This window comes from Phascolarctos cinereus, unplaced genomic scaffold (genome assembly GCF_003287225.1).
Source record: "Phascolarctos cinereus isolate Bilbo 61053 unplaced genomic scaffold, phaCin_HiC Scaffold_9;HRSCAF=440, whole genome shotgun sequence".
Lineage (NCBI taxonomy): Eukaryota > Metazoa > Chordata > Mammalia > Diprotodontia > Phascolarctidae > Phascolarctos > Phascolarctos cinereus.
In genome coordinates this window covers 190027405-190054340 of record NW_027556402.1, presented here as the reverse complement: position 1 = coordinate 190054340, position 26936 = coordinate 190027405, and the positions used below count along the sequence as shown (strand labels likewise).

The window sequence follows — 26936 nt, the reverse complement described above, 5'->3', positions numbered from 1 at the left end:
AGTAACGTATGTTCTGTTCGACTGATCTACTTGGTGTTTCCTATTGATATCTTACTAACTTTCTTCTAGTCCATTTCCATTTTGTAAGGCACAGAGAGATAATTTAAGAATTATTTCACTCCCAAGAGAAACCAAAATCCTGAATGCCACGTTTAAATAAATCATAAAAGAAAATTGTCGATAAGTGTTAGAGCCAGAGGTCATAGAAGAGACAGTCATGACAAGTCACTACCAAAGAGAAACTGCAGATATAACACCCCCAGAGATGTAATTTATAAGCTACAAAGCTTTGAGGTTGAATGTATATTGTAAGAAGCTAAGAACAAATTAATCACATGCTAGAGAGAATCACATAGGGTTATGAAGTAATGAGAAAGGAAATGGCTAGTAGGTAACAAAGGCAGGATTTAAACCATGGTCTTCTAGTTCCAGAGCCAGTGGGTTTAACGTGAATAAATTTTTAAACATTTTATTGATATCTTGTTTTTATAAACCTTCTCTTCTCCTACCCAGTGAGCCTTCCCTATAACAAAGTATAACAAAATAAAGAGAAAAAGTAGTTCAGCAAAACTAATTAACACATCAACCAAATATGACTGTATATCCAATGTTTCACAGTTATAGTTCCCTTCTTAGCCTCCCCTCATCCCCACAAAGCAATGAAGGATGTACATTTTTCATCACTAACTAACTTGGCACCTATAATTACACAATGTTCAGTTGTGGGAATTGGGGTTCTTTCCCTTTTACATTCTTATAGTGATTGTATTGTTTTACTGGTTCTGCTTATTTCACTCTGCCTAAGTTTGTGTTTCTTTATTTCTTTGTGTTCATCATTCTTAGATTGCAGTAATATTCCGTTGCAGTCATATACAGTAGTTTATTAGCCATTCTCTATAACCATCTGTTTTGTATTGTGACCACAGAGAGAGAGAGAGCTACTATGAATATTTTTCTTTACATGGGATCTGTTTTTCTATCTTTGATCTCCTTGGGATATATGACTAGCATTAGGATGTATTGGTCTGTGGGTAGAGACATTTTAGTCATTGTATTACAGAGTTCCAAATTATTTCCCAGTATTTTTGGACTAGACAACTCCACCAACAGTATATCACTACGCTTGTCTTGCTGCATTCTCTCCTACATGTGTTCTTTTAAAAAAATGTTTCATTGACATTTAATTTTACACCATTGCTATGTAGGTTATATGTTTAGTATTTCTAACTTCCTATATTTATTTATGATTTTTGTGCCCCAATGTGTGGCCAATTTTTGTAAAGGTGCCATGTTTTTCACTAATTGTCAAAAGTTGATTGTATTTTTTCCAATATCTTGTTCAAAGTTTTTAGTTCCTCCATCTTTATCATTTTCTTAGATTTGTTCAAGCTTGAAATAAGCCAATTTCATTCCCTAGCAATTATGGTCTTAGTATGTTGATTCTCCTTTCAGCTTTTACAGTAAGTATTTAGATACTATGCTATTTGGTGTATATTTAGTAAATTTTTATATTATTTCATTATCTGTGGTGTTTTTAAGTAGTAGTTTTCATATTTGTTTCTCTTAAGCAAATTTAATTTTAGTGTGACCCTGTCTGAGATTCTTAATTACCATTCTTACTTATTTGGATACAGCTGCAGCATAAATAAATTCTACTCCAACTCCTCATACTAACAATAAAATTGTCTCATAAGTGTTTTCCTTGTGTACCAGCACTTTTTGGATTTTATTTTCTAATCCATTCTGATACCCTTCTCCTTTCATTAGTGAAGGCAATCCAACTTAAATTTGATTCATATGAAATCTTGTTATAATATGTTTCTTTCACCCTCTCCCATCAAAGAACAACAACAACAACAGAGTGGAGTAGAATGAAACCAGCCCTAGGCACCTATAGTCTGTATAGCTTAGAACAACCCAACCCCAATTTTCTTTGCTTTCTTTCATTGTGTAAACCCAAATCACTAATCCTCGTCCTACTGTCCCCTTTCCTCATCATCTTCCAGGAACCATAGTTTATTCTGGTTGTGGACAACCTCCTTAAACATATCCTTCCTCCCTTCCATGTCCCAAGTCCATTACTAGTTGATTTATTATATTCCAAACACTGTAATCTTTATGCTTAAATCTTATCTTGCCCATCCCAGATATATTTGAAGTTCATGAGCTTGCCATTTCTCTTGTGGCTACTTCTAATTTTGAATATCTCCTGTGGCACTTATGTTACAAGGAAAAGTAAATTCCATCTTCATTCTCTTTCCTTTCCCCCACCTTTTTCAATATTCAAGCTCATGGTTTGTCTCCCTTCATTCCTTTAGGATTCTTGGAGATGCAGGAATAGTAGTATCTTCTTCCACTTAGAAAAATAAGGAAATTTGAATAAGTTGAAAGAGCCAAGTCATAATCAAGGGAATTTGTTTTGCCTATAATATTTATTTTTCAAAGACTGCCCAGTTCTGTTTTTGTTTTCAATAGGGATATTTCATTATCATTAAATCTATGAAAAGCTCACATTTATTTTCCTCTGGCACTTTATAGAAGTGCTTTGTAGAAAAAGCTGTTCTTAGACATAAGACTTTTCCCTTCACTGTATGAATCTACCTATACTTCTTTAGTTTGTGATCCAGGTATTCTGAACATGCACACACACACACACACACACACACACACACACACACACACACACACTTTTCCTTTGAGTTGGCAGTTCTGTAGTTTACCAATCATATTTCCTCAATATCTTATACATAAGGTTTTACTTTACCAGTGACTTGTCAGTTCTTTGTCTTCTGATTTCAATTCTTCTTGGCAATTTTCTTTTTGAATTGAAAATACATTGAAATATTGTATTGAATTTTGCATTGTATTCAATACATTGAAATAAGATAGTCAATATTTTTCTTTTATTTTGCCTTTTGGAGTCAAGTGATTCTTCAGTTATCTCCCCGCACCCTTCTCCAGATAATTTACTTTTGATAGTATCTTTCTTGGCTATTCGTTTTATTTTTGTGTCCTTGGATTTTCTTCAATATTTCTGATTGTATTATTAGTTATTTGCGTATAACATAATAAGTATAATAAGTTAATAATAACTTACTAGGTATTTTCCCTGTTCCTGTTTCCCTAGGGTATCTATTGATGTAGCCTCCCTTTCATTCTGTTTTCTAACATCTATTTCATTCTATTTTTCTTCTTTTGAGGCTTTTTGTCATGCTTTATTTTTTTTCCTTATTGCTTTATTTAAAAAAATTAAACATTTCACTCAATGTTGGCTTTATTATACCCAATCTAGTCTACATTTTTGGGTTTTAATTGTAGTTATTGCTGAATTATACTCTTGGAATTTTGTCCTACCTTTTTCTTTGTCCTTAGTATTAGGAAACTTTATTTGCTTGATGATTTTCTTTATTTCTCTACAGTTCCCTCTTCACCTTATAAGGGGAGCTTAACTCCTAAATTTCCCCCTTTTGAAGGGGTAGAAGATTCTTATTCAATTACTGACCAGTGGGAGGTTCTTCTAGGGCTGGCTTTTGATGGCTCTTCATGTCCATCTGTCCCGTGTTCTAGTAGTTTCAAACTCACTGGACTTGGAGTCAGGGAGACCTACATTCAAATCCTGCTTCTAAGACTTGCAAACTTTTTGACACTGAACAAGTCACTTAAATTTCCTCCACCTCATCTGTAAAATTCCTTATCTGTAAAATTAGGGAGTTAGACTCAATGACCTCTAACATCTATTCCAGCTCTGCATTTATTATCTTTGGAGTCTCTTGACACTGAACTTGATCTTGTCTTCATGTGTTATCATGCTGAGTCCAAAGCACAAGACTCAGAGTTAGAACATCAGTCACAGAGCTGATACAAATACTTGGGAGCTGGAATAATCTTCTGGTGTTTTGTTTTCTTTCCCACATGCTACTAGCTCTAACTATCTTCTGAAGCCCCTGAAACTACCATCATGCATAGCTTGTGGCAAGGAATCTGTAGCAGGATCTGGTGGGGAGGGGATTATCTTACAAGAATTATTTTTTTCCTACTATTTTAAGTATCATTCTTTTATTTCACTTGATTAATTTCTTTCTGCTTTTGAGAGTGGTTGAAGACCTGGATTTAGAAAAAAAATCTTTACAGTATACATCATAGAACTGCCTCTTTGACCAAACTGATGTGTTATAAGATATGAGTAGAAATAGCTTATTAGTCAACAATTTTGTTTCAGACTATTTGTATAAAGAATCAGTGATACTTCTAAAAAAAGGGTAATTTTCATAGCTAGATTTAAACCTAAAAGACCCTTAACAAGCCATTTTTACAAGTCCTCATTTTTTCAGATGAGGAAATTGATTCTAAGAGAGGGTGTATGACTTGCTGAGGATTACACCCTAAGTGGTAAGTAACAGAGCCAGGATTCAAATCTAAGCTCGTGTGCCTCTAGACTTAACACCCTTTCCCCTGCTTCATGTTCTATGTGTTGGCATTTCTGCCTTTTATGTTTGCATCATAATGAGAAACCTTACTTTATTATTACATGTAGGAATGGTCTCATAGATTTAGACGTGGAAGGGACCTTAGAGGCCACTGAGCCCAACCCCCCTCATTTTACAGTTGTAGAAACTTGAAGCACAAAGAGTTGAAGTCACTTGCTTGGGCCACAAAGCTAGTAAGTATCAGAGGCAGGATCTGAACTGAAGTCTTGCTGACTCCAAGTCCAGTGCCATATGCCAGCCTTTCACTTGCCTTCTTTAATACCATTTTTGAGTGACACTATTACTCTTATGACACAATATTCTCCCATTAAAAAAATCTAATTAATATACACTGATTAGCTTAATCAACTTGATGCATGCATGGCCACTGTTGACAGTCTGGGCTTTGAGAAAAATTATCCACACTATTTAGGAACTGGTTTTTATGATGTTAATCCAACAATGAATGTACGCATTTCTGTTTTGTCCCAAGTTTTTCTACTGTTGTCCAATAGATGTTCCTAATTAACGTGGACATGAAGCTGCGTTTGGATTTTATCTGTAATTCACAGAATAGGCACGAGATTGAGATATGGAAAGAGAGGTTAGAGATCATTTAGTTTAACTCCCTCATTCTGGACTAGGGAACTGAGGTTCAGAAAGGTAAATGACTTTTTCCAAAATCGTAGAGGTGCTAAATAATAGTCCTGGGATTTGAACCCAGGTTTTCTAATTCCATATCACACGTGATCGATTAAAATAGATAAGCAATCCTATATGCCCACTCACCCCAAATGGTTTGCAATGCACTGAAAGAATGTATTTCAGTTCCAGGTGACACTGTCATAATTGTGATATAAAATTAATCTTAACATGTTACTGTGCAATAAACAGACAAAGCCATTTGGAAATAAACAAGACTATTTTACCTTCATGGGCCATATACTTTACATCTGCCAAGAAGGATCCTTTGAAATAATAATAAAAAAAAAGAATTTAATTGTGTACCAAAAGTAGTCATGTGTTTCATAATCCTTGAATTATAAAGGTATTCTATTAACATTTTTCTGTTATTGTTTATTTGGTCTTTTGACAAGAGGAAGTTACTAGCAACTCTTTTAGCACAATTTGCAAAGGACACTTACAAATAATAGCTAATAAGTTATTAGTTACATTTTCTACCCCTGGATCTCTTCTAGCACATTGGTTTTTTTTTTAATTGTTTTACATTCCTTTAATGAATTTGCCATTCAACATTGTGCATTCTAGTCAACGTGTACTTGTCGTATGTTTTACTAGATTGCGTGTCACATGAAGGCAGCAATTGTGTTTTATTTACATTTCGTGTGTACTCTAGGATCTAGCACATCTCTATACTATTGTAGTCATCTATTCAGGGAGGGGAGGAAAGTCTAAACAAGTCTGGTAAGTCTCTGTGAAATGCAAGGGAATGGATGTGAGAAAAGTAGAGGTAGAATAGCCATTTATCATCATTATCTTCTTTATCTCAAACATGAGATCTAGCCATATAAATCAAAACCATATGGAAAAAGGAAGAACTACGTATAACCCATGTCAACTTGTCTACAATTTGAGTCATCCTAAAGATGCTTTCAGTGAGTGTCCCCAGGATAAGCCTATATCTCAATATTTTGGTTATATAAATCAATCATTATATCAGTCCACAAAATGGTTTACTGAATATTAAGCAAAAATAAAATACTAAAAACAAGATACCAAGTTGTCTCTGGCTGTTTCAATCTTATCTATATCAAACATAAAGATGAGAAAATGGAAATAACATCAATAGTCAATCAATAAGCAAGCAATTATTAAGCACCTTCCATATGCCAGGTACTGTGCTGAACTCCTGTGATGCAAAGAAGATAAGCAAAATAGTCTTGTCCTAAAGGATTTAATATCTATTACAAGAGATAGCATGACCATACAGGTGGAAGTGTGCCATTGTTTGTGAGGAACAGCAAGGAGGACATTTTGGCTAGACGAGAGAGAGAGAGAGAGAGAGAGAGAGAGAGAGAGAGAGAGAGAGAGTGAGTGAGTGTGTGTGTGTGTGTGTGTGTGTGATAATAATAGTTTGCAAAGCACTTTACAAACTTTATCTCAATTAACGTTACACAAATCCTAGGAAGTAGGTACTGCAGGTATTGTTATTATCCCCCCATATAGATAAGGAGACAGGCTCAGAGGTTTGAAGTCATCTGTTCCTAGTTAAACAACTAATAAGTGCCAGAGTTTGGATTCAAACACAGCTCTTCCTGATTCCAAGTCCAGTATGCTATCCTCTATGCCACATTCCATCTCAGTGTTCTTTTCAAGATATTATTACAATGTCTCTCATCTTTGGAAGATGAGAGAGAGAGAGAGACAGAGAGAGAGACACACACACAGAGAGACAGAGAGAGACACAGAGAGAGACAGATGATTGGAGGGGGGAGAGAGAGAGAGAGAGAGAGAGAGAGAGAGAGAGAGAGAGAGAGAGAGAGAGAGAGAGAGAGAGAGAGAGAGAGAGAGAGAGAGAGAAAGCAGGACAAAGAGAGATAGAGAAAGAGACAGAGATAAAGAGAGAGCTCATTGTTATCTGTGGCCCATTATTGAATAGTGGACTCATATAGACCCAGGTTCAATCGTGAAGGTTTATAAGTATCTGTATGGTCTTTACCCCTGTAGGAAGCATCAGCTGTCAGAATATTGGAAGCTGGCTCATCTCAGCTTTTCATTCCCATGTCTTCAGTTCCCTTTCAGGCACAAAGAATAGGTTTGTAACACAAACCAAAGCATTTTGAAGGGATTTATCATTGAGTCCATAGATTTAATTATATGTCTTCTTTTGATGAGTTTGACCTTCTTCAGGGACTTCTACAGTTGTTCTAAACTCAAAGACTCCACTCTATTCTAGTGTTGAGTCCTGTTCCTCCCCCCTCTCCCCCCCCAATAATGTGGTGAAATGACTTGCTGAAGTATTGTCTCATGGTAGCAGGGCCTGATTCCAACAAGCTCCTCTGACTCTAACTCCAGTATTGTAGACCATAACATGGAAGGGTGCCAGAGGGTACAGAGTGGATGGATGGTAGAAAAGGATAGGGACTGGGGAAAGCTAAGGCTGAGTTAAATATGGAGGCAAGGAGAGTGTGGGGAGGAAGGGAGTGATGCGTAATCAAGTCAGTCCATGCCGCCTTCTCCCCTGTGCTCCTTAGAGTTCCACTCTTCATGGATCCTCAAGCCAGATAGGAGAGAGCCCACCATAACCTGGTAGAAAGACACCTGTAAGAGGTCAGATAGCCAGAGAACCCTGGGGCTAGGGACTGGAAGAGGGAGTTTAGGGACTGGAAGAAGGGGGTACTAGCAATAGTTCTCAGAAGGAGAACTAATCCCCAGCATGTCAGCATATGAGAGGCAGTCCTGGCTACTCCCTTCTTGTTTTGACATTGCTGATGTCATCCTTCATTGAACTCTTAAAATACTTAGATTCTGATATGTACTACGGACCCATATGGGCACTTGGGCACCAATTGCCCATCCCAGTTCTGAGTATTTAGTGTATAGGCTGACTGTGAGTAAGGACCTGATCGTACCTTCTGCTTACTCCGAGTTCCCCTAATACCTAAGTGTTTAAAGTGGAATTGATTTATAGCTTTAGAAAAGCTTATTTTTGGTGTACTTTTGGTCTTAGAGAAACTTTGAAATCATCCAGTCCATTTTGTCTGAAGTAACACCAATACAATCTGTTCACAACAGGAAAATTGTCGTTTGGAGTTATGTGGTATGTCTACGAAGCCAGTTTGAATTTTTAAATGAATCGGCTTATTTAAAAACAGAGAAAAAAAACCTAGCTCCCTCAGCTGTTTTGGAATCATGAAAACCTCGTTTTGTTGAAATCTATTTTCTGCATTGCTGATGATCATGAAGTCACATATTATGCCTGTCTGTGGCATCTTTTGTCTGGTAATGTTGTAATTACCTTCTCCCAGCATGTGTTTGTAATGATAATTCCATTTGGAAAACATGCTCCTCAGCAGGAAGATACATTAAAAGACAGAAAGGAAAGAAAACACTGAAATCAATTATTTGTGGAAAAAACTCTTTATCTGGAGTCAGAAGATTTAGGTTCAAATCCTAGTACTGCCCCTTACCACCAGTGGCAGGTTAGGACAGGGACTCTACTACTTACTGTAAGAAGCAAGTCATTTAACCTTCTTGGCCTCTGTTCCCTCCTCTATAGAAAAAAATGGAAGTTGGACTAGATCTCAGATTCTTCATTTGGGATCCATGGATCCCCAAGGGGTCTGTGGATAGATTTCAAAAGGTCAATGAATTTGTGTGGGGAAAAATGCATCTTCATTTTCACTAAACTCGAACTGAAGTTTATGGTCCCTTCCCTTATTTAAAATATATGTGTGTGTGTGTGTGTGTGTGTGTGTGTGTGTGTTGTGTGTGTGTATACATATATATGTATATATATCTATATCTATATCTATATATTTATAATTCCATTATAAAAATAAACCCTATTCTGAGAAAGGGTCTATAACACACAGAAAAAGATGAAGAACCCTTGGGCTATATGATTACTAAGGTCTCTAAATCCTATGAAAATATATTAAATAGCTCTATTACTATATACTGGTCTATCCTGGGTGCTGAAGGATTCATAAATATGACTTTGCGAGATCAGGTTTTTGCCCTTAAAGGGCTGATAGTCTAGTAGGGAGAAAAGCCATGAATAAAAATCACATACAATATAAATAAGTGCATAGAAAAGGTACAAACAAAAATGTAAGAATTCTTGGGAAGCAAAGGTAATTGGTAATTCAGTAGCTCAGAAAAACTTAATAAAGCAAATTTTATGGAATTTTAGGGTTGGAAGGAAGCTGTCTTCCTTTACTCTGGTCTGGATAAAAGTTGGCGCTGTGCCTGGCCAAGGTCATTCTCTCTACTTCTATCCTTGCTCCCATTCCTTCCTGTTTCTTCCTTCAGATTGCTAACCCTTCACTCTCTAGTCTTCAATCGCTTCCTATTTAATGACTCATATTTGGAGGCCTGCTAACACACCCAGGTATGATTCATCCTTTAAAGACCCTGTCTTGATCCTAATATCCCCTCAAGCTGACATATCATCTGTCCTCTTTCACATCAAAATCCTGGACAAAAGCTATCTGTATTAATCCCCCCACTTGTCTTCTCACTTCTAAACCCCTAGAATTCCAGTCATGAACCTCATTACTCATTTAAAATGGATCCTTTGCAAAATTATGAATGATTTCTTAATTTCTGAACCTGATGGCCTCTGTTTTCATCTTTCTTGATATCTCTTTTCATATTATTGACCAACCTCTGCTGAACTATTCTTTCCTCTTTAGGTTTTCGTGACCCAGTCTCTCAATTCTCCTTCTAGTTATTCAGGCATTTTTCAGTCTCCTTTGCCAGATCATCATTCAGGTCACAGGATTGCAGATTTAGAGTTGGAAGACTTTCAGAAGTCATAGAGTCCAGTCTCATCATTCTACTCAATAAGGGAACCAGGGCCTTTGTTGTCGTTTAGTCATTTTCAATTGTGTCCAACTCTTCATGACTCCTTTTGGAGTATTCTTGGTAAAGATACTAGAGTGGTTTGCCATTTCCTTTTCCAGTTCATTTTACAGGTGAGGAAACTGAGGCAAATAGGGTTAAGTGACTTGCCCAGGGTCACACAGGTAGTAAATGTTTGAGGCTGGTTATCAACTCAGGTCTTCCTGACTCTAGGCTTGGCACTCTAGCCATTGCACCATATAGTTCATATATAACCTCATCATTCTACCCATAAGGAAACTGAGGCTTAGAGGGGTTAAATGATGTCACACAAATAGTGTAAAACCAAGATTTGTCTTCCTGATTTTAAGTCCAGCATTCTATACATATATTCTACACATTCTATACATTTATAACATTCTCTTATACTACAAGGTTCTATCTTGGGCCCTCTACTTCCAAAACTTTCTCACTTAGTGACTTCATTAGCTCCTATGGACTAAATCACCATCTCTGTGCAGATGATTCTCAGGTACATACATACATACATACACACATAATACATATATGTGTGTATATATATATATATATACATACATATACACACATATACATATATATGCATGTGTGTTTGAATGTATATACACACACAAATGCATATACAGGGAGTACCAAAAATCTCAGTGCAGTTTAAGCTTTAATAAGCGCACACGTGCACACACACACACATACACACACACACACACACACACACACACACTTTCTATAACCCTAGTTTCTCTCTTGATCTCTGCTCCTACATCACCACCTGTCTCTTGGGCATTTTGAACTGAGTATCCCAAAATACATCTCAAATCCCCCATATCCAAAACAGAATTCTGCTTTCCCCTAAATCCCATGACTCTTGTGAACTTCCTTGGTTATTTTGAGGGCATCACCAACCTTCTAGGTATGTAGGTTTCCAATGGTGGAGTTAGCCTCATCTCTTCCCCCTCCCTCACTCCACATAGTTAATCAGTTGCTAAGTTTTGTCTATTCTATTTTCATTTCCTTGCGTTTGTCCCCTTATTTCCATTCAGACTACTGCCACCACCATGACTCTAATTTAATTAGACAGCAGTCAACAAACATTTTTTTTAAAGATTCCTGAATATCGTTTGCCTTCCCTCTGTTAATTATTCCCTGTTTATCCTGTATATAGCTTCTTGGTATAGATTTGTTTACGTGTTGCTTCCTCTGTTAGACTGTAAATTCCTTGAGGGTAGGGGATCTCTAATTTTTATTTTTGTATCTCCAGTTCCTAGAATATAGTGGGCAATTAATAAATGATTACTGATTGATTGACTATAACAAGGGCATGACTATCCTTAAACAGTGACAGCCTTAAGGAGTGACAGGTCCAAGCATACAGTCTGACTGCCTGTTTTTCCCTATGAATGGGTAGAGTGGCTGTTCCCTGAGGGATCCTATCTGCTATGAGGCCCATGCATAGTTCAGAATTGAATCTCACTCTGAGTCACAGCCTCAGTGGCAAGTGGAAGCTTTTGTTATGGCATTTATTTTATCAAAATACATCTCCTCCTGAGTCCCTCAAATCTAGTTTGAGAGGACCATTTCTTGGTGATTACAAAGTTGTTCAATTTCAGATAGCACTTGTTCAACTCATTGCATTCATTTTACTGGTGCTTTCAGAAGAGTAACTTTTTTTTTTAAAGAAATAGCTTTAAAATTACTTTGCTTCTAAGTTTTCTTTACTTTGCCCGTTTTAATAATGGCATTTTCTGTTGAGGGTACAGATTCAGTTCAATTTTTAAAATGAATGCTTTCTTTATTGTGTTTATACATTGAGTGATGTTGAATTTAATATTTGAAATTAGATTGGCATCTTTAATATTATTGGTGAATTATGCAAGCCATCTCTCATAAAATGGATAGAAAATGGCTTTTTCATACTGTTAAAGGGAATAGTGAAATGGGATGAAAGGCACAAGGATTATAAAATTTGAAAAGCTTTTTTTGCATGTATTTTAGTTTCCCCTAACATATCTCCTACCTGTTTATACTTACAGTTTGTGAAACAGGTAGAAATTCAAATACACAATTCTAGCTTTTCATTGAACTGGATCGGTTAAATTGTGCATTTTCACCACAAACCTATGTTAAAAATACCAGGCTTACCATGGGGCAGGCAAAGATAGACTCCTCTCCCTTCCCTGCCCACTCCACTCCCCCATCTCTGGTATCACTCTATCACTCCCTTCTTTGTGTACTCCTTGTGTTCAAATGCACCCATTGTGAAGGAGCAGCTGGTCAGCATCCTCAGGTGCTGTAAAAAGGGTCGAGGAAGATGAGGCCTGAGAAATGACAATCAGGTTCGGCAATTATGATGTCATTGGTAACCCTGGAAAGAACGAAGTGTCAAAATTAGGTGTCCAAGAGTTTAGGGGTGAAAGGGTGGTTAGGAAATAGAAGTAGTGAATGTAAAATACTCTACAAATCGACAAATTAATCCTTCAGCAAACATTTATCAAATTCCTACAATGTGCCTAGTGCTGTGCTAGGCACTGGGGATACAAGGACAACAAATAAAACAATCCCTACTTTGAAAGAGCTTGCATTATAATTGGGCAAGACAATAAGGACATATATAAAAATATGTGGAATAAATATAAATAAAATAAAGGCAAAATTGTTAAACTCAAGATAGATTCAGAGGGAAAGCACTGGAATTGGCAGGACTCAACCTCCAACTTGAAGGAAGAGAGATATTCTTTGAGGTAGAGGTGAGGAGAGCAGAGAGGGCATTTCACGCATGTGGGATATTCAGTACAAAGGCTGAGAGAAGGGGAGATGGAAGATAGTGTGTGAAGAACAGAGAGAAGACCAGTTTGGCTAAATCACAGAGTAGGAGAGAGAAAGAGGACATGATGTCTAATGAGACTGGAAATGTACATTAGAGCCAGGTAGTGGAGAGCTTTCAGAGTTATAGAGGAATTCATATTTTTTCCCAAGGCAATAAAGTCTGTTGGAGCTGATTGCACAGGGTTCAGATGATCATATCTGCATTTAACAATGAAAATAAATAAAGAAAAATAAGGACATAGCAAAGCTAATGGAAAGGTTTTGGTGGTGGTGGTTGTTTTCAAAGATAGGGGTGATCTGACCTCTGGCTTTTTAAATCTCTTTGTAATGGACTCATTCTGACTTTTCTTGTCTTCTTAAATCTCACTCCTTTCCTTTTGACCTGCCAGCCAACCAGTCTGGACTTCTCACTTTTCCTTGAACAAGATACCCTGTCTCCCAACTCCTGGCACTTCTTCTAGCTGTCCCTATGCCTAGAATTCTCTACTTACTCATCTTTGGTCTCCTGGCTTCCCTGCCTTCCTTTGAGTCATGTATAAAATCCTCCCCTCAATTAGGAATCTCTCCTGATTCTCCTTAATTCTAGTGCCTCCCTTTTGACTTTATCTCTGTTAATCTTGTACATATCTGGTTTGTACATAGTTGTTTGCATGTTGCTCCTCCATTAGTCCATGAGCTCTTTGGGGACAAGACTTGTCTTTTGTCTTCCTTTCTATCCCCAACAATTAAGGCATGCTGGCTGGAACACAGCAAGCACTTGCTTTTGACTCGGCTTTTAGACAAAGGAGAAGGAACCAGCAAAGAGGGAGGCACTGGAGATGTAATGATCAGTGGATATACAAGTAAATATAGAGTGTGTATATTGCTCATTTAGGTATGTTGATATAGGTTTATCTAAATGTGAATTTCAGGGAGGCTTTGATAGACACTTCAGTGATGCCCACTTCTCTGCTAGGGAGACTTTGATTCCTGACTGGAGAGGAATAAAAGAAAGGGTCACTATGTTTTCCTCAGAAAGGGGGTACTGGACTAGAATTATATTTATCTGTTCCTTTAAATATTTTTAATTGAGGAGAATTCTTTCCCCCCCTCAGATTCAAGCCAGTTTCCTGCTTGCTAAACCCTAAAGATGAATTAATAACCCATGTTTATCTCCTAAAGCTTGACCTCTGCCCACCAAATGCTTTTAATACAAAAGACACATGTAGTGAATAGGGAGTAACCCCATTTATCTAAGCAGGTAGCAAACAAAAATCAGACAAGTTATATGGATTAGAATGTACCAGACAAATACAGAGTGAGTGAGTTGTTCCACTGGGAGTGAGATAGCTTAGCTTAAACAAGAGAGAGGGAGGCCTGGATTTCACTCACGCAGAAATTCCCTGAAGTATCTAGAAAGGGAAGCTGGAAATTAGGGAAATGCTAAGGAATTGGCTTTCCCCTATAGATCTGACTTCCAAAATCTATTCTCTCTCTCTGGGTCTCTTCCTGAACAAAATCTGGAACTGCATGTATTCTTTCTTGAAGCAGGAAGGAAGAAGGCTTTTCTTCTCCCCAATTATCCTGCCAACTCCACCCATCAAACAGGTCCAGGGCACTGATTCATCAGTCTCTCCAAAGAGGAGAATATTGTGCAAATGTTCCAGATTTGAACTTGGATTATATAAAAAAGGAATAAAATAATAAATAACCATAACCAGAAAAAAATCTACTTTTATTTCCATTGCATGGCTAATTAAGGGATGTACATATAGAAGTGGGAACAGAAAGGAAAAAGGAGAAGGAGGAGGAAAAAGAGAAGAGAGGGTGAACATAAGGAATGACAGAGAGATTGACAGAGTTGGACAGAGAGATACAGAGATCCTTATGGAGACCCAGACACTCAGAACAAGAGACAAAGGCTGACACAGACACACAAAGAAATGCTCATGACTTGGGATTCCCATTTTAGGGCTTTCTAGGGCGTTGCTGCTTTTTTCAGTGAAGCACATTTTTCTTGTTGCTATATTTCTAATGTCTAATTTAATCAGTTGGTGGAATTATTGTAATGGAAAAAATATACAAATGTACATTAACAACTTCAGTGACTTACCCCTAATCTTAGAGTCCATATATGTCAGAGGTAGGGCTTAAGCCAGTAGTGTGCTGGTAAATGTTTAACAAATGGTTTGCCCCCCACCCCCCGCAATATACACACATATTTTGGAGTTTTATCTGTATTATTAACATTTCCCCTCTTGCTTTCTTAAGTATAGAAAATTAACAAATCAATAAGTCATGCCCTGATTTGTAGTTTTTGTAAATTACTAAGGTTTAAGTACTCACATTGAAAATTTAACATTTAGATCTTGGCTGGTTCTAACACAGCAGTGTCTTAAACCCAAGTCTTGTTGACTTCAGTGAATCCTGTAAATATTAGTCAGTTGGTCAGTCAATGACCATGGTTTAAGCACCGATTTGGGGCATTAGGGATACAAAAAAGGGACAAAAAAGTCCCTGTTCTCAAGAAATTCATAGTCTAATGGGGGAGATAGCATGCAAAGAAACAGCTACATATGAGCAAGATATATATGGGATACATTGGAAGAAATAAATGTGTGTGTGTGTGTGTGTGTGTGTGTGTGTGTGTGTGTGTGTGTGTCCGTCCGTCCATCCATTATCTCTTGTCTTTGCCCTATGGGATGGAATGAATTGTCCTCTAGTTTAGGACTGTCAAGTTCAAAAAGAAACAGATTCCTAAAGGCTGCATATTGACTTAGAAAACCACAAATTGACATCATCTATGTTGCATTTGTATTTATTTTGTTACATTTTACATTTCCATTTTAATTACATGTTATGGTTCTGGCTGAACTGGGAAGTTGTGCCTGCCAGCGGGGAATTTGACACCTCTGCTCTAGTCTTTTTCCACTTCTGGATTAAACCTACTGGAGACTTTCACCAATAAAAATGAAATCCAACAAATATGAAAGTAAGGTATCTAGCCTCTCTAGCTTTATACTTATCAATCAATTAATAAACATTTATTAAGTGCTAATTATGTGTCAGACTCTGTGCTAAGTGCTGAGCATACAAAAAGAAGTCTACCTCTTGGATCACTTGACTACCAAAGCTCAGTGCCCCGTCATAGCTACCAGGACCACTGGGGGCTTTGTGGGCAGCTGATATGCTTCCCCTTAGAGTGAGCAAATGCAAATGCATCCCTCTCCACCCTCTTGATTTCTCGGGGCAGCCCCACATACAGAGGTCCTTCTTTTCTTTTTTGCAAGGCAGTGGGGTGAAGTGACTTGCCCAGGGTCACATAGCTAGTAAGTGTCAAGTGTCTGAGGCCAGATTTGAACTCAGGTCTTCCTGAATCTAGGGCCGATGCACTATCCACTGTACCTTCTAGCTGCCACACACAGAGGTCCTCCTTCCTGGAGTGTAGACTGGTTCTTGATACAGGCCATCTTGGCATGTAAGTGAAGGCTGCACTTCACTAGATGATGATGATGATAGAACTAACGTTTATACAATGCTTTGAATACATACAGAGGTAGGCCAATGGTACCGATTAGCTTTTAATTACATATTCTCACTTTCTTATTCACAGGAAGAGAAGTGAACTACCTGTAGCACCTATGGAGAGAAAACTCATGTAGTGAAAGGAGCTTGTAAGCAGAAGTACAAGCCCCAGGATCTATTAATTGTTGTGTCTACTTTGCACAAGTCATTGAACTTCTCTGAGCTTTGGTTTCTGCTTCTTAAAAATTAAATCGACCTAGATGATCTCTAAGGCCCTTCTCCTGATCCCCTTAGTGGTCAATATTCACTCCATCCTTAAACAATTGTATATATGTTTGTATGTTGACATGTTGCATCACTCCTCAGTAGAGTATAGTCTCCTTGAGGGCAAGGACTGTTATTTTTGTTTGTTTGTTTGTTTTGTGTTTTTATCCCTAAATCCTAGACATAGTGCCTTGTCTACAACTGGACACTTACTAAGTGCATGTTGGGTTGAACTGGTTTGAGTTGGCTCTAAATTTCAGTTATTCTAACTCTTGTCTCCCTAGCCTTGGTACCTTGGTCAATCAGCGATTTTGATCAAGTGTTCTTTTCACTGATGAAGACTGAAGCTCCTCCACATATTATCTTACTGTGCCTTTTGTTGATATTTACTTGGGAACTGTCCAGGCAATAACTATCTTCTGATTCTTCTTCTTTTTTTTTTTAATCATTGAGAGTGCTAACATAGAACTCTGGCTGTTCATCTCTTGTGTTTCATTCTTGATGAGTCAGGAGTTCAAACTGGAGTTGAACTGGTGTTCAGTTCAGCCTCAGCTACTTCTTAGCTGTGTGACTCAGAGCAAGTCACTTAACCTTTGCCTACTTCAGTTGGCTCATTTGTAAAATGGGTATAATAATAGTGTTTCTCACCAGGGTTGTTCTAAGGATCCCATGAGATACTATTTGTAAAGGGCTTTGGAATCCTCAAAGTGCCACAGAATCTCAGGTGTTGGTAATATCATTTTTATTATTGATACGTGATGATGGATCCTCCTCCATTAGTGGTCCTGTATAATGCCTTTTATGTTACTTCTCACATACAAATGCTTACTGGCAACTGGCTGCCACATCCTTATGTCTACCATGTGTATTTCAATTGTTCTTTGGATAATTTATAATGTAATTCTTCTGAGTGGTGTTCCATGATTCACATCCACACAGTGTCACCAGAAGAATGTTGTTGTTAAAGAGACAGGCTTCTGTTACAAATGGAAGTATGGGAATGTTAAAAGAACTGGGAAGTTTCCTAAATTCGTTCTAATCTGATATCTTATTCAGTTCTGTACCCAATTCACTATCAATCTGTAGCATGTGTCCAAGATACATATATTAATGGACTAATTCAATGTGCTGCCTGTCTAAGGGCATGGCATTATCTGTCTAATATGCATGTTTTTATCCATTTTGTTTTTCCAGTGTAGATTGCATCAATTCATGTAAATCTTCCCAAGTTTCTCAGGAACTAATCCTTTCATCATTATATACAGCACAATGTAATGCTATCACATTCATGTACCATAATTTCATCCATTCCCAAATGATAAGAACCTCCCTGAATTTCCAGTTTTTTTGTTTCTATAAAAATAACTGTTCTAAATATGTTTGTGCATGTGGATGTTTTTCCTTTTTCTTTACTCTCTTTGAGGTTTATTCCCTAGCTTACTTCCAGATTGCCTGCAAGATGGTGACTTTTCTGGCCACAGCAACTCTCAAAAACTGTCCACTGAATTGGAGGAAGTATAGCCGTGGAGGGTAGCCAACCCCAGTGAAATGACAGTTTCTTAAAGTGGCAAAGTATGTTTATCATGTAATCATAGATTTGGAGCTGGAAGGGAACGTAGAGGCCATTGAGTCCAACTTTTTAATTTTACAGCTGTTGAAACTGAGGCTCAGAGAGGTTAAGTGAATTGGCCAGAGTCACTTGGCTAGTGTTGCATATGGGATTTGAATCCACATTTCCCGGCCTCCAAGTCCAGTGCTCTATCCACTGCACTTGAGCTGCATCCACGCACCTGGGAAGCTGCTTGAGGACAAGACCTCCAGCTTGCACTTCCTTACAGTCCCCAAAGTATTGCACCACAGTTCTGGGCATCTAGTAGGTGTGGAATAGGTCTTCGCTTGATATAAGACACGTCAGAGGGTCTTGCTTCTGGCACACAAGCACACACATATCTTCTCGGCAAATGTAGAGAAACAACATCGTGTTGGAGATAGGGTGCTGGATTTGAGTCCAAGGGTCCAAGTTTAAGTCCAACCCTTACCCCTTATTAGTTCTGGAGCTTTGGTAAGCATTTTAACTCTTCTGAGCCTCAGTTTCTTCCTCTGTGAAATGATAGGGTTGGATTAGATGATCTCAAGATCCTTTTAAACTCTGAATTGGTGATTTTATTACACACTGAGTAAAATCTTGGTAATAAAAATGATCTTAGTTGTGTGATTTTTTTATTTTTATTTATGATATACACTAGGTTGGGTTTTTCAGACATTCCCTTTTGGAAAGAGAATGGAAATGAGGTTTTAAATGTACTTGATTTCTACTCACTCGCAGTAGGTTTCACAGAAGAGAGAAGTTTTCAGAGGATATTTGAGAGGCTAAACAAAACGGGAAACTTAGGGAGGTTGGTATGACTATTGGTTACTTCTGAGTTTAGTGAAGGGCTCAGAAACTTGTTTCTTAACCCTTCCTTGGACTCTTAAAGCCTCAACTATAGGATAACAGCTCACCAAAATCTTTTTACTTTAGGTTTTGTTATATTAAGGTAAGGACATGTTCACACACGTGGAAATAATACTTTCAAAGCTGCCTCATCTAATGGATGCCTCTCTCAGCTAAGATTGTCTTTGCCTGACAGCTAATGCTAAAGGACAGGGGAGGGTTGCAGTTCTGAAACATTTTCTTGGGATCCCAGGCATTTGACTCTGGCCATTGTCTGCACCATGATCGTCCATTAACCCACCATGTGCTTTGTTGCTACAGGTGGGAAAGCTGCGGGAGAAAATCCAAGAAGTCAAGCAGGAGAGAGAACAGGAGCAGCACAAACACACTGCCTACATCTCTGAGCTGAAGGCAAAACTGCATGAAGAGAAGATGAAGGAGCTGCAAGCCCTCAGGGAGGCTCTCATCCGGCAGCATGAGCAGGAGGTTGCCCGAATGGTCAAGATCAAGGAGGGGGAGGTGCAGCGCTTACAGACCACGGTGAACGTTTTGAGAGATGGTGCGGCCGACAAAGTGAAAACCGCCTTATTGAATGAGGTCCGAGAAGAAGCCCGGAAGTCATTCGATGGGGAACGCTTAAAGCTGCAGCAGGAGATCTTGGAGCTAAAATCTGGGAAGAAGCAGGTTGAGGAGGCTTTGAACAATTTTATGCAAGCAGATAAGATGAAGGCTGCTGACCTCCGCATAGCTTATCAGTCTCACCAGGATGAGATCAATCGAATAAAAAGGGAATGTGAGCGAGATATCCGCAGACTGGTAAGTGAGTTAGTGGCACTTGGGTTGGTGTCAGGTTTCTTGAATCCCAGGTCTGGGAGGCTTCTTGAGAGCCCTCCTAGGGCACATGGTAACACTGCTTGTTTTTCTAAGACTGTTGTGGTAGCCAAAAGATAAGATTGGATGAAGACCTCCAATAAGGTAGAGTCATTTAGTAGAAAGAGCATTGGATTTGGAGTTGGAGGGCCTGTGTTCCAATCCTACCTCTGCTTCTTTACTGTCTGTGTAACCTTGGGTAAGTTACCTCTGACCCTCAGTTTTTATCTCTAAAGCAAGACATTGTACTAGGTTACTTCTCCTTAAGATCCCTTTCAACTCCAAATCCCGGAATCAATTTTTTTTCCCTAGTGACTTATTTTGTTGTATTTTTTTTTTAATATTTGAAAATGACCAACCAATTCATCATCATGCCACAGTATTATCCATTCAAGCCAGGATACATTCCCTCAAGTAGATCAAATATATTTTGTCGCTAGTTCATGTTCCCATCACCTCTTGCCTGGACTACTTCAACACACTGTCTTAATTGGATTCTTGGTTTCAATTCTCTCTCTTCTCTGATCTTCAAATAGCTGCCAAAATAATCCATCTCAAACACAAGTCTGACCATGTCATTCCCCTACCAAGTAACCTTAGTGACTCATTGCTGTCTCCAGGATAAAATACAAATTCCTCTGATGGACTTTTAAAATCTTGTATGCTTTTTCTCCAGCATTCCCTTTCCAGGCTTCTTACATGTTATTCCCCTTCCCACACTCTGATTTTATTTGCATTGTCCGACTTTCCATTTCCCAAACTCAGCATTCTGTCTTCTATCTCTGTACATTTGCATAAGTCATGGCCTTTCTGCCTAGAAGGCACTCATTCCTTCCTCATCTCTACCTATCACCTTCATTCAAGAGTCAACCCATGTGCCACTGGAGAAGCCTTTCCTTATGCCCTTAGTTATTAGTGTGCTTTTTCCTCTTAAGTTATGTATCAACTGTATGTATGTATGTATGCACATATTCACACCCATATATATTAATTGATACATGAAATAATATAATATATACTAATATTTCTATATGTGTATTTAGTGTATATATAATTACACATACATATATACACAAACAGGGGCAGCTAGGTGGCACAGCAGATTAATCACTGGGCTTGGAGTCAGGAAGACTCTTCATGAGTTCAAATCTGGCCTCAGACACTTACTAGCTGTGAGACAGTCACTTAACCCTGTTTCCTCATCTGTAAAATGCATTGGGGAAGGACATGACAAGCCACTTCAGTATCTTTGTCAAGAAAACCCCAAATGGGGTCAGAAAGAATTGGATACAACTAAAATGTCTGATTAACAATAACAAAAGGCATGTGTATACATAGGCATAAACATACACACACATATGTGTACACACACACTAAAACATGTGAATACATAGTGATTTGGGGAGAGAACTACCAAGCCTCCCTGGACCCCAGTTCCTTTATTTGTAAAATGAGGGGGCTGGAGTAAATGACCTCTAAGGTCCCTTTTTGCTTGAGGCCTGTGAGCAGATCAGGAATGGCCTTTTGAAAGGAATACAGTCGAGGAACCTGAGATGTGAGGGTAGAGTAAATCACAGCACCACACCAGCACCTTTTCAGCCAAACACAGAGGGCCTTGTTTAATTAATAAATATGGGGACCTATTTCCCCAAACTGATCAGGAATGGAAAACTCCTTCTCAGGGAGTTCCACTTACATAAAGTAACAGTGGCCTGAAATCCAAATTCATATTTGTCTTAAGTTTAAAGCACTCATCTAGTTGGACTATTTATATAAATCTAGTTCAATCCAATTACATATTCATCTGAACAAGGGGACAAAAGGCTGCTGAGGTATACTTTGAGTAGCTCATTGGAGGTTTGAGATCATAATTCTAAGACCTTTCTCTGTTTCACCCTCTGATCTACTCCAGTGGCCCAAAATATGGCATTGTGTCCCTATCTCTCCAGGTGATCCATTATTGACTGCTTTTATTCCTGTGTGTGACTATGGTTTCCAATGTTACACCTCCTGCTATGTTGAAACAGTTAATACTGGAATGGCTTTGCCTCCCTTCAAGGGGCTCTTGTCCTCAGAAGGGCCTCTTTAAATTAAACCAGATAATTTGAAAGAAAAGTGAGAATGGGAGAGAAAATAGTGAAGAAGAGGGGAGATTATCTCCCTCAAGTAACCATAATTCTGATTAAGACCTTTGCATTTATAATTGCAAAACGAGGTCAAATTTCTGCATTATTCTTCATGAGTTCCTCATAGAGTGATTCTATGGGGTCTTTGAGGTAAGTTATAGGATCATCACAGTGCCCATTTTATAGATTAAATCGGTTGGGAATCTTTCTATCCTAGGCTACTGACTCATTAAGGGTAAACAGAAGGGGAAAAATACCCCAAATTAGGCCTACAGACAAGATATGAAAATTGCTGGTTTCCATGACAGTGCAAATACTATATTATCCTACTATCCTTTCCACCATCAAAAAAAATCTTATTTTTTTTTTTGAGTTAGGAGGGAACTTAGAATTCCTTAGAATCTAATCCACCCCCTACCAAAAGATGAATTTCTCAGCCTCATTACACTAATAAATAACTGTACCATCTTTTTTATTTATAAATGCTAAGTAGATATGTATCATGATTATTATTGTACTTATGTGGCCAAAGCCTTGTAGAGATTGTAACTCAACATGTGACTTCATTGAAATAGTGTTACCCGCAACCAGATTGTACACCGAAAGGAGAGGCATGAAATAACTTGTGACATGGGCCAGGCGGAGTAGAATTACTGACTCAGTTTATTCATCTGAGGGTACAGGATATATAGAGAAAATCTAGCCTAACTGCAAAGAGTCCTCCCCGTGAGATACTCCCCAGAACATCTGCTGAGGATGTGACAATCATGAATTTCCTCCTTATCAGGTTTCCTAGATTGGGCTGTAAATTCCAAGATTTTCCCAGGCGCCTTGGCACCACCTGCATAGAGGAGTGAATGTGTAAATCTAAGGTTCAAAGAGTGAGAAGGAATGTCTCAGGAACCTCCTAATCAGGAAGGAATTGGAGAGCTGTACCACTTAATCATTGAGCCCTTTTGGGTAAAAGCCTGGGCAGAGGTCAAATTCTGCCTTGGATCTTAAACCCTTATCAGACTCTTAAGATCGGCCCTCAACAAAATAGGGAACTCCCAGGAGAGGAAACTCCCTTTACCAATGCAGGTTAGGACCTTTTCTGCAACTCATGGTCTTAGGGAGTTGCATAGAGCCATTAGCTAACAGATTATAAGAACTTACTAACCATTTACTATGTGCCAGGCACTGTGCTAAGCACTGGGGACTCAAAGAAAGGCAGAAACATGGTCTCTGCCCTCAAGGAGTTCATATTCTAATGATGGTGACAGCATGCAAATATTTGTGCATGCACGATATATTACAAGGCAATCTCAGAGGAGTCATTAATGAGAAGGAGAAGGAAGGGACGGAAAAGGCCTCTTGTAGAAAATGGAGTTTGAACTAGAGGGAAAGGAAACAAGTGGGCCTTAGTTGTTGGAAGGATTGGAGATATCTGTTTCTCAATCACCAAAGGGATTAGTTGCTGGAAACTCAGAAAGTCGTCTTCAGGAAGGAGAAGGAAGAGAGCAGCTATACATGGTTCTTCCAAGCTCCACTCCTCGTTGATGGGTCAAATGCCTATGCTTCCTTTGCCCATGAATGCATTCTACTCCTCCATTGTGGTCATGGTTTTTTTCCCCCCCTGAGGCAATGGGGTGAAGTGACTTGCCCAGGGTCACACAGCTAGTAAGTGTCAAGTGTCTGAGGCCAGATTTGAACTCAGGTCTTCCTGAATCCAGGACCAGTGCTCTATCCACTGCTCCATCTAGCCACCCCATGGCTTTTTTTTTTAATAATATGGGGAACTGGGGCAGCTAGGTGGCACAGTGGATAGAGCACTGGCCCTGGATTCAGCAGGACCTGAGTTCAAATCTGGCCTCAGATACATAACACGTACTAGCTGTGTGACTCTGGGCAAGTCACTTAACCCCATTGCCTGGCCCAAAAAACAAAACAAAACAAAAATAATATGGGGAACTATTCCTAGTTGTCCCCTTGCCTCAGATAGCACAAGTAAAGCGACTAAGTACCCAGTCACTATCTCTGATTTAATAAGCAAGAAACTGTTCTAAGATTAATATAAATAATATAAATTGGCAAAGGGGGCAGAACTTCAACAGAATATGGCTTATGGGTTGCTTATACCTTGTTGTTTAGTCATTTCGGTCCTGTCTGACTTTCTATGGCCTCCTTTGGGGTTTTCTTGGCAAAGATACGAGAGTGGTTTGCCATTTCCTTCTCCAGCTCATTTTACAAATGAAGAGCGGAGGCAAACAGGATGAAGTGACTTGCCCACAGTCACACAGTTAGTAAGTTTCTGAGGCCAGATTTGAACTCGTGAAGGGAAGTCTTCCTGACTTCAAGCCCAGTTCTCTATCCACTGTGCTCCCTAGCTGCCCCTGCTAATACCTTACAGGTCAAAAAAGTGGGTAGAGAAGAGGGGAAATATTTTAGGAGTTTCATTATGAAGGAATGCTGGCAGCATTTTGTCAAGTTAACTCAGCAAGTGTTTATTAAGCACCTACTGTTTGCTGACACTGATACATACTGGGGACACAAAGAAAGTAGAAAAGAGGTTCATGATCGAACGAGGGAAATAACATGTGAACAACTATGTACAAGCAAGTTACGTGTGGGATAAGTTGGGGATGATATTCAAGAGAAGGCACTGGCATTAGAGGGAATTGGGAACAGCTTCATGTAGGCATTTGGGCTGAAATTTGAAGGAAGCCAGAGATAGGGAAGACAATCATTCCAGCCATGCAGGAGAGCCAGCGAAAATGTGTGGAGTCAAGAGATGGAGTGCCTTGTGGCAGGGACAGCAAGAAGGCCAGTGTCACTGCAGAATAGAGACTACCTTTATAGAAATATGAAATAGAAGTCTATGAATTAATAACAATCATGTTAAAGGAATTTCCCCTTTTGTCAAAATTTATTTTTATCAAATAATTTTAAAAAAACCATAATTTAAAGTATTTGTCTTTTTGCCTTAGGTGCCACCATACCACTCAGTACTAAATTCAGTGCTTAACTGCAGGGATGAGTTCATTCCATGAGCCTAGTGACATCTATTTCTCTGCTCCTTTTACCCTTTCTGTTCTATTATTTTTAATTGGTTCATTATATTTTTGTATGCCACCTACAGTCTTTTTAGGAAGCAGGTGAGAGAATAAATCCTTGACAAATGAATCAAACTTTCATCTCTCTCTGTAGAAACTGCTGGAGCACAGGAACAGTTAGGCTCTGTAATTACTGATGTAGCCATTCTCATTCCTGAGACAGTTAACCTCCTAGAAGACACAGCATTAGGAAGTTTGCTGCACAAGCACAACATATGGCAAATTGGAAGTGGTTTGCAACTTTCAAGTACAGATTTTCTCCTTCAGGAAACTGCCTTCTTCCAAGGAGTTTGAGAAATACTATTGAAGTCTAAATTCTAAGAGGGAGAAAATTCAAAGCTGATATGAATGGAAAGGGGAAAGGGGAAGGGAAAGAACATTTGTAAAGCACCTTCTATGTGCTAGGAACTCAATTAAGTGCATAACAAATATCTCATTTAATCTAGAAATAAAAAAATGAATGAGTTGTTATGATTTTCCTGGATAATCAGTATTTTTTTTGTTAAAGTTTTTAGATTATTCCTTTGTTTCTATGATTGTGGCTAAAATCCTCACTAGAAGACAGTTCTGGGGTTCAAACACAATAATGATCTAATCATTCTTAGACTAACAAATTATTTGAACAGGTTTTGAGAATAGTGACTGTGGATAGGAGATATTCACAATTTCAAAAGCCCTAATCTCATTCTAACAATATCGCAATTACTGTCAATGCCTTAGTTGATGAATCACCAAGAGCTTCCTAAGACTCAGACATGCTAGGATTACATAGCTGTAAAGTGTCAGAGGGGAGATTTGAACACAGATCTTTCTGACTCCAAATATAGCCCTGCATTCACTATATTAAATTACCTCTTGAGCTATAACATTAGGTTTTTGACATATTTAGGGATAATAAAAAGTAACATATAAGAAGTTGTATGTATTAAGTAGTCCTAGTTTCATTTGTCCCTGAGGAAAATTTGCCTCATCTGCCTTTAAAAATAACATCTCATATATTTTTAAATTTCTTTTCATTTAATGACATTCCAATCTTAGAGTGATGAATTAACTGAAATATAATAATATTATTTGTTTTTGCAGTAGACCAATTATGCAATTAAATAATATTAGCTAAACTAACAATATGATGTATCTGAAGGAAATCAATATGCTTCCTATTCAAATTGCTTAAGCAATAGATAGAATTAAGGAGGATCTTTAATGATGCCATTTTATATAATTTGAATTTTTTATTTTAATGTTTATTATTCATTTAAAAATTATTTTACCATTAGATTTGAAACAGTTCTAGTAATCTCTTCAAAATAGATTTCTAGGGGGATACTGTGGAAAGAGTGCTCGATTTTGAGCCAAAAGACTTGAATTCAAATCCTGCTTTTAAATCATTTGATCTGGGTGACCACAGACAAGTGATTTAACCTTTCATAGCTGCAGTTCCTTTCTCTGTTAAGGAGAGGAGAAAAATCCTTGCATGACTACCTATCTCACTTGATTGTGAGAGCTTTATAAACCCCCAAGCACTATAGAAATGAGAGTTAGTTATTTAAATACCCAGGACCTCAATATCAAATAATAAGGACAATGATGACCGATTGGTAATTGAAATTTTTTGTCAGTATTCTCTAGACTACTTGGAAGATAAGTAAGGAGGGATAGGTTTATAGATTTCCTTCATCAAGAAGCACATAAGAAATATCCAGTGAGCTTTGATTGTATTCTGTCTTCTCTTCTCGTAGAACCCTAGGATGTGAATGTAGAAGGGGCCTCAGAGATCACTCATAAGAGAAAA

The 26936-nt window shown here is 38.3% G+C and overlaps 1 protein-coding gene across 7 annotated transcripts in view; it reads left to right on the top strand.

The window, feature by feature from the left end:
* JAKMIP1 (janus kinase and microtubule interacting protein 1) overlaps positions 1-26936 on the top strand; it is a 281093-nt gene that overhangs the window by 139271 nt on the left and 114886 nt on the right. For 6 of the 7 annotated variants that reach the window (XM_078149018.1, XM_078149016.1, XM_020992282.2 and 3 more), the window contains one exon: positions 19378-19872. In XM_078149018.1, the coding sequence (XP_078005144.1) occupies positions 19378-19872 (495 nt within the window). Of the gene's footprint in view, positions 1-15743; positions 15831-16446; positions 18195-19377; positions 19873-26936 lie in introns of those variants that run through there. The other variant, XM_078149017.1, reaches the window with a different exon arrangement.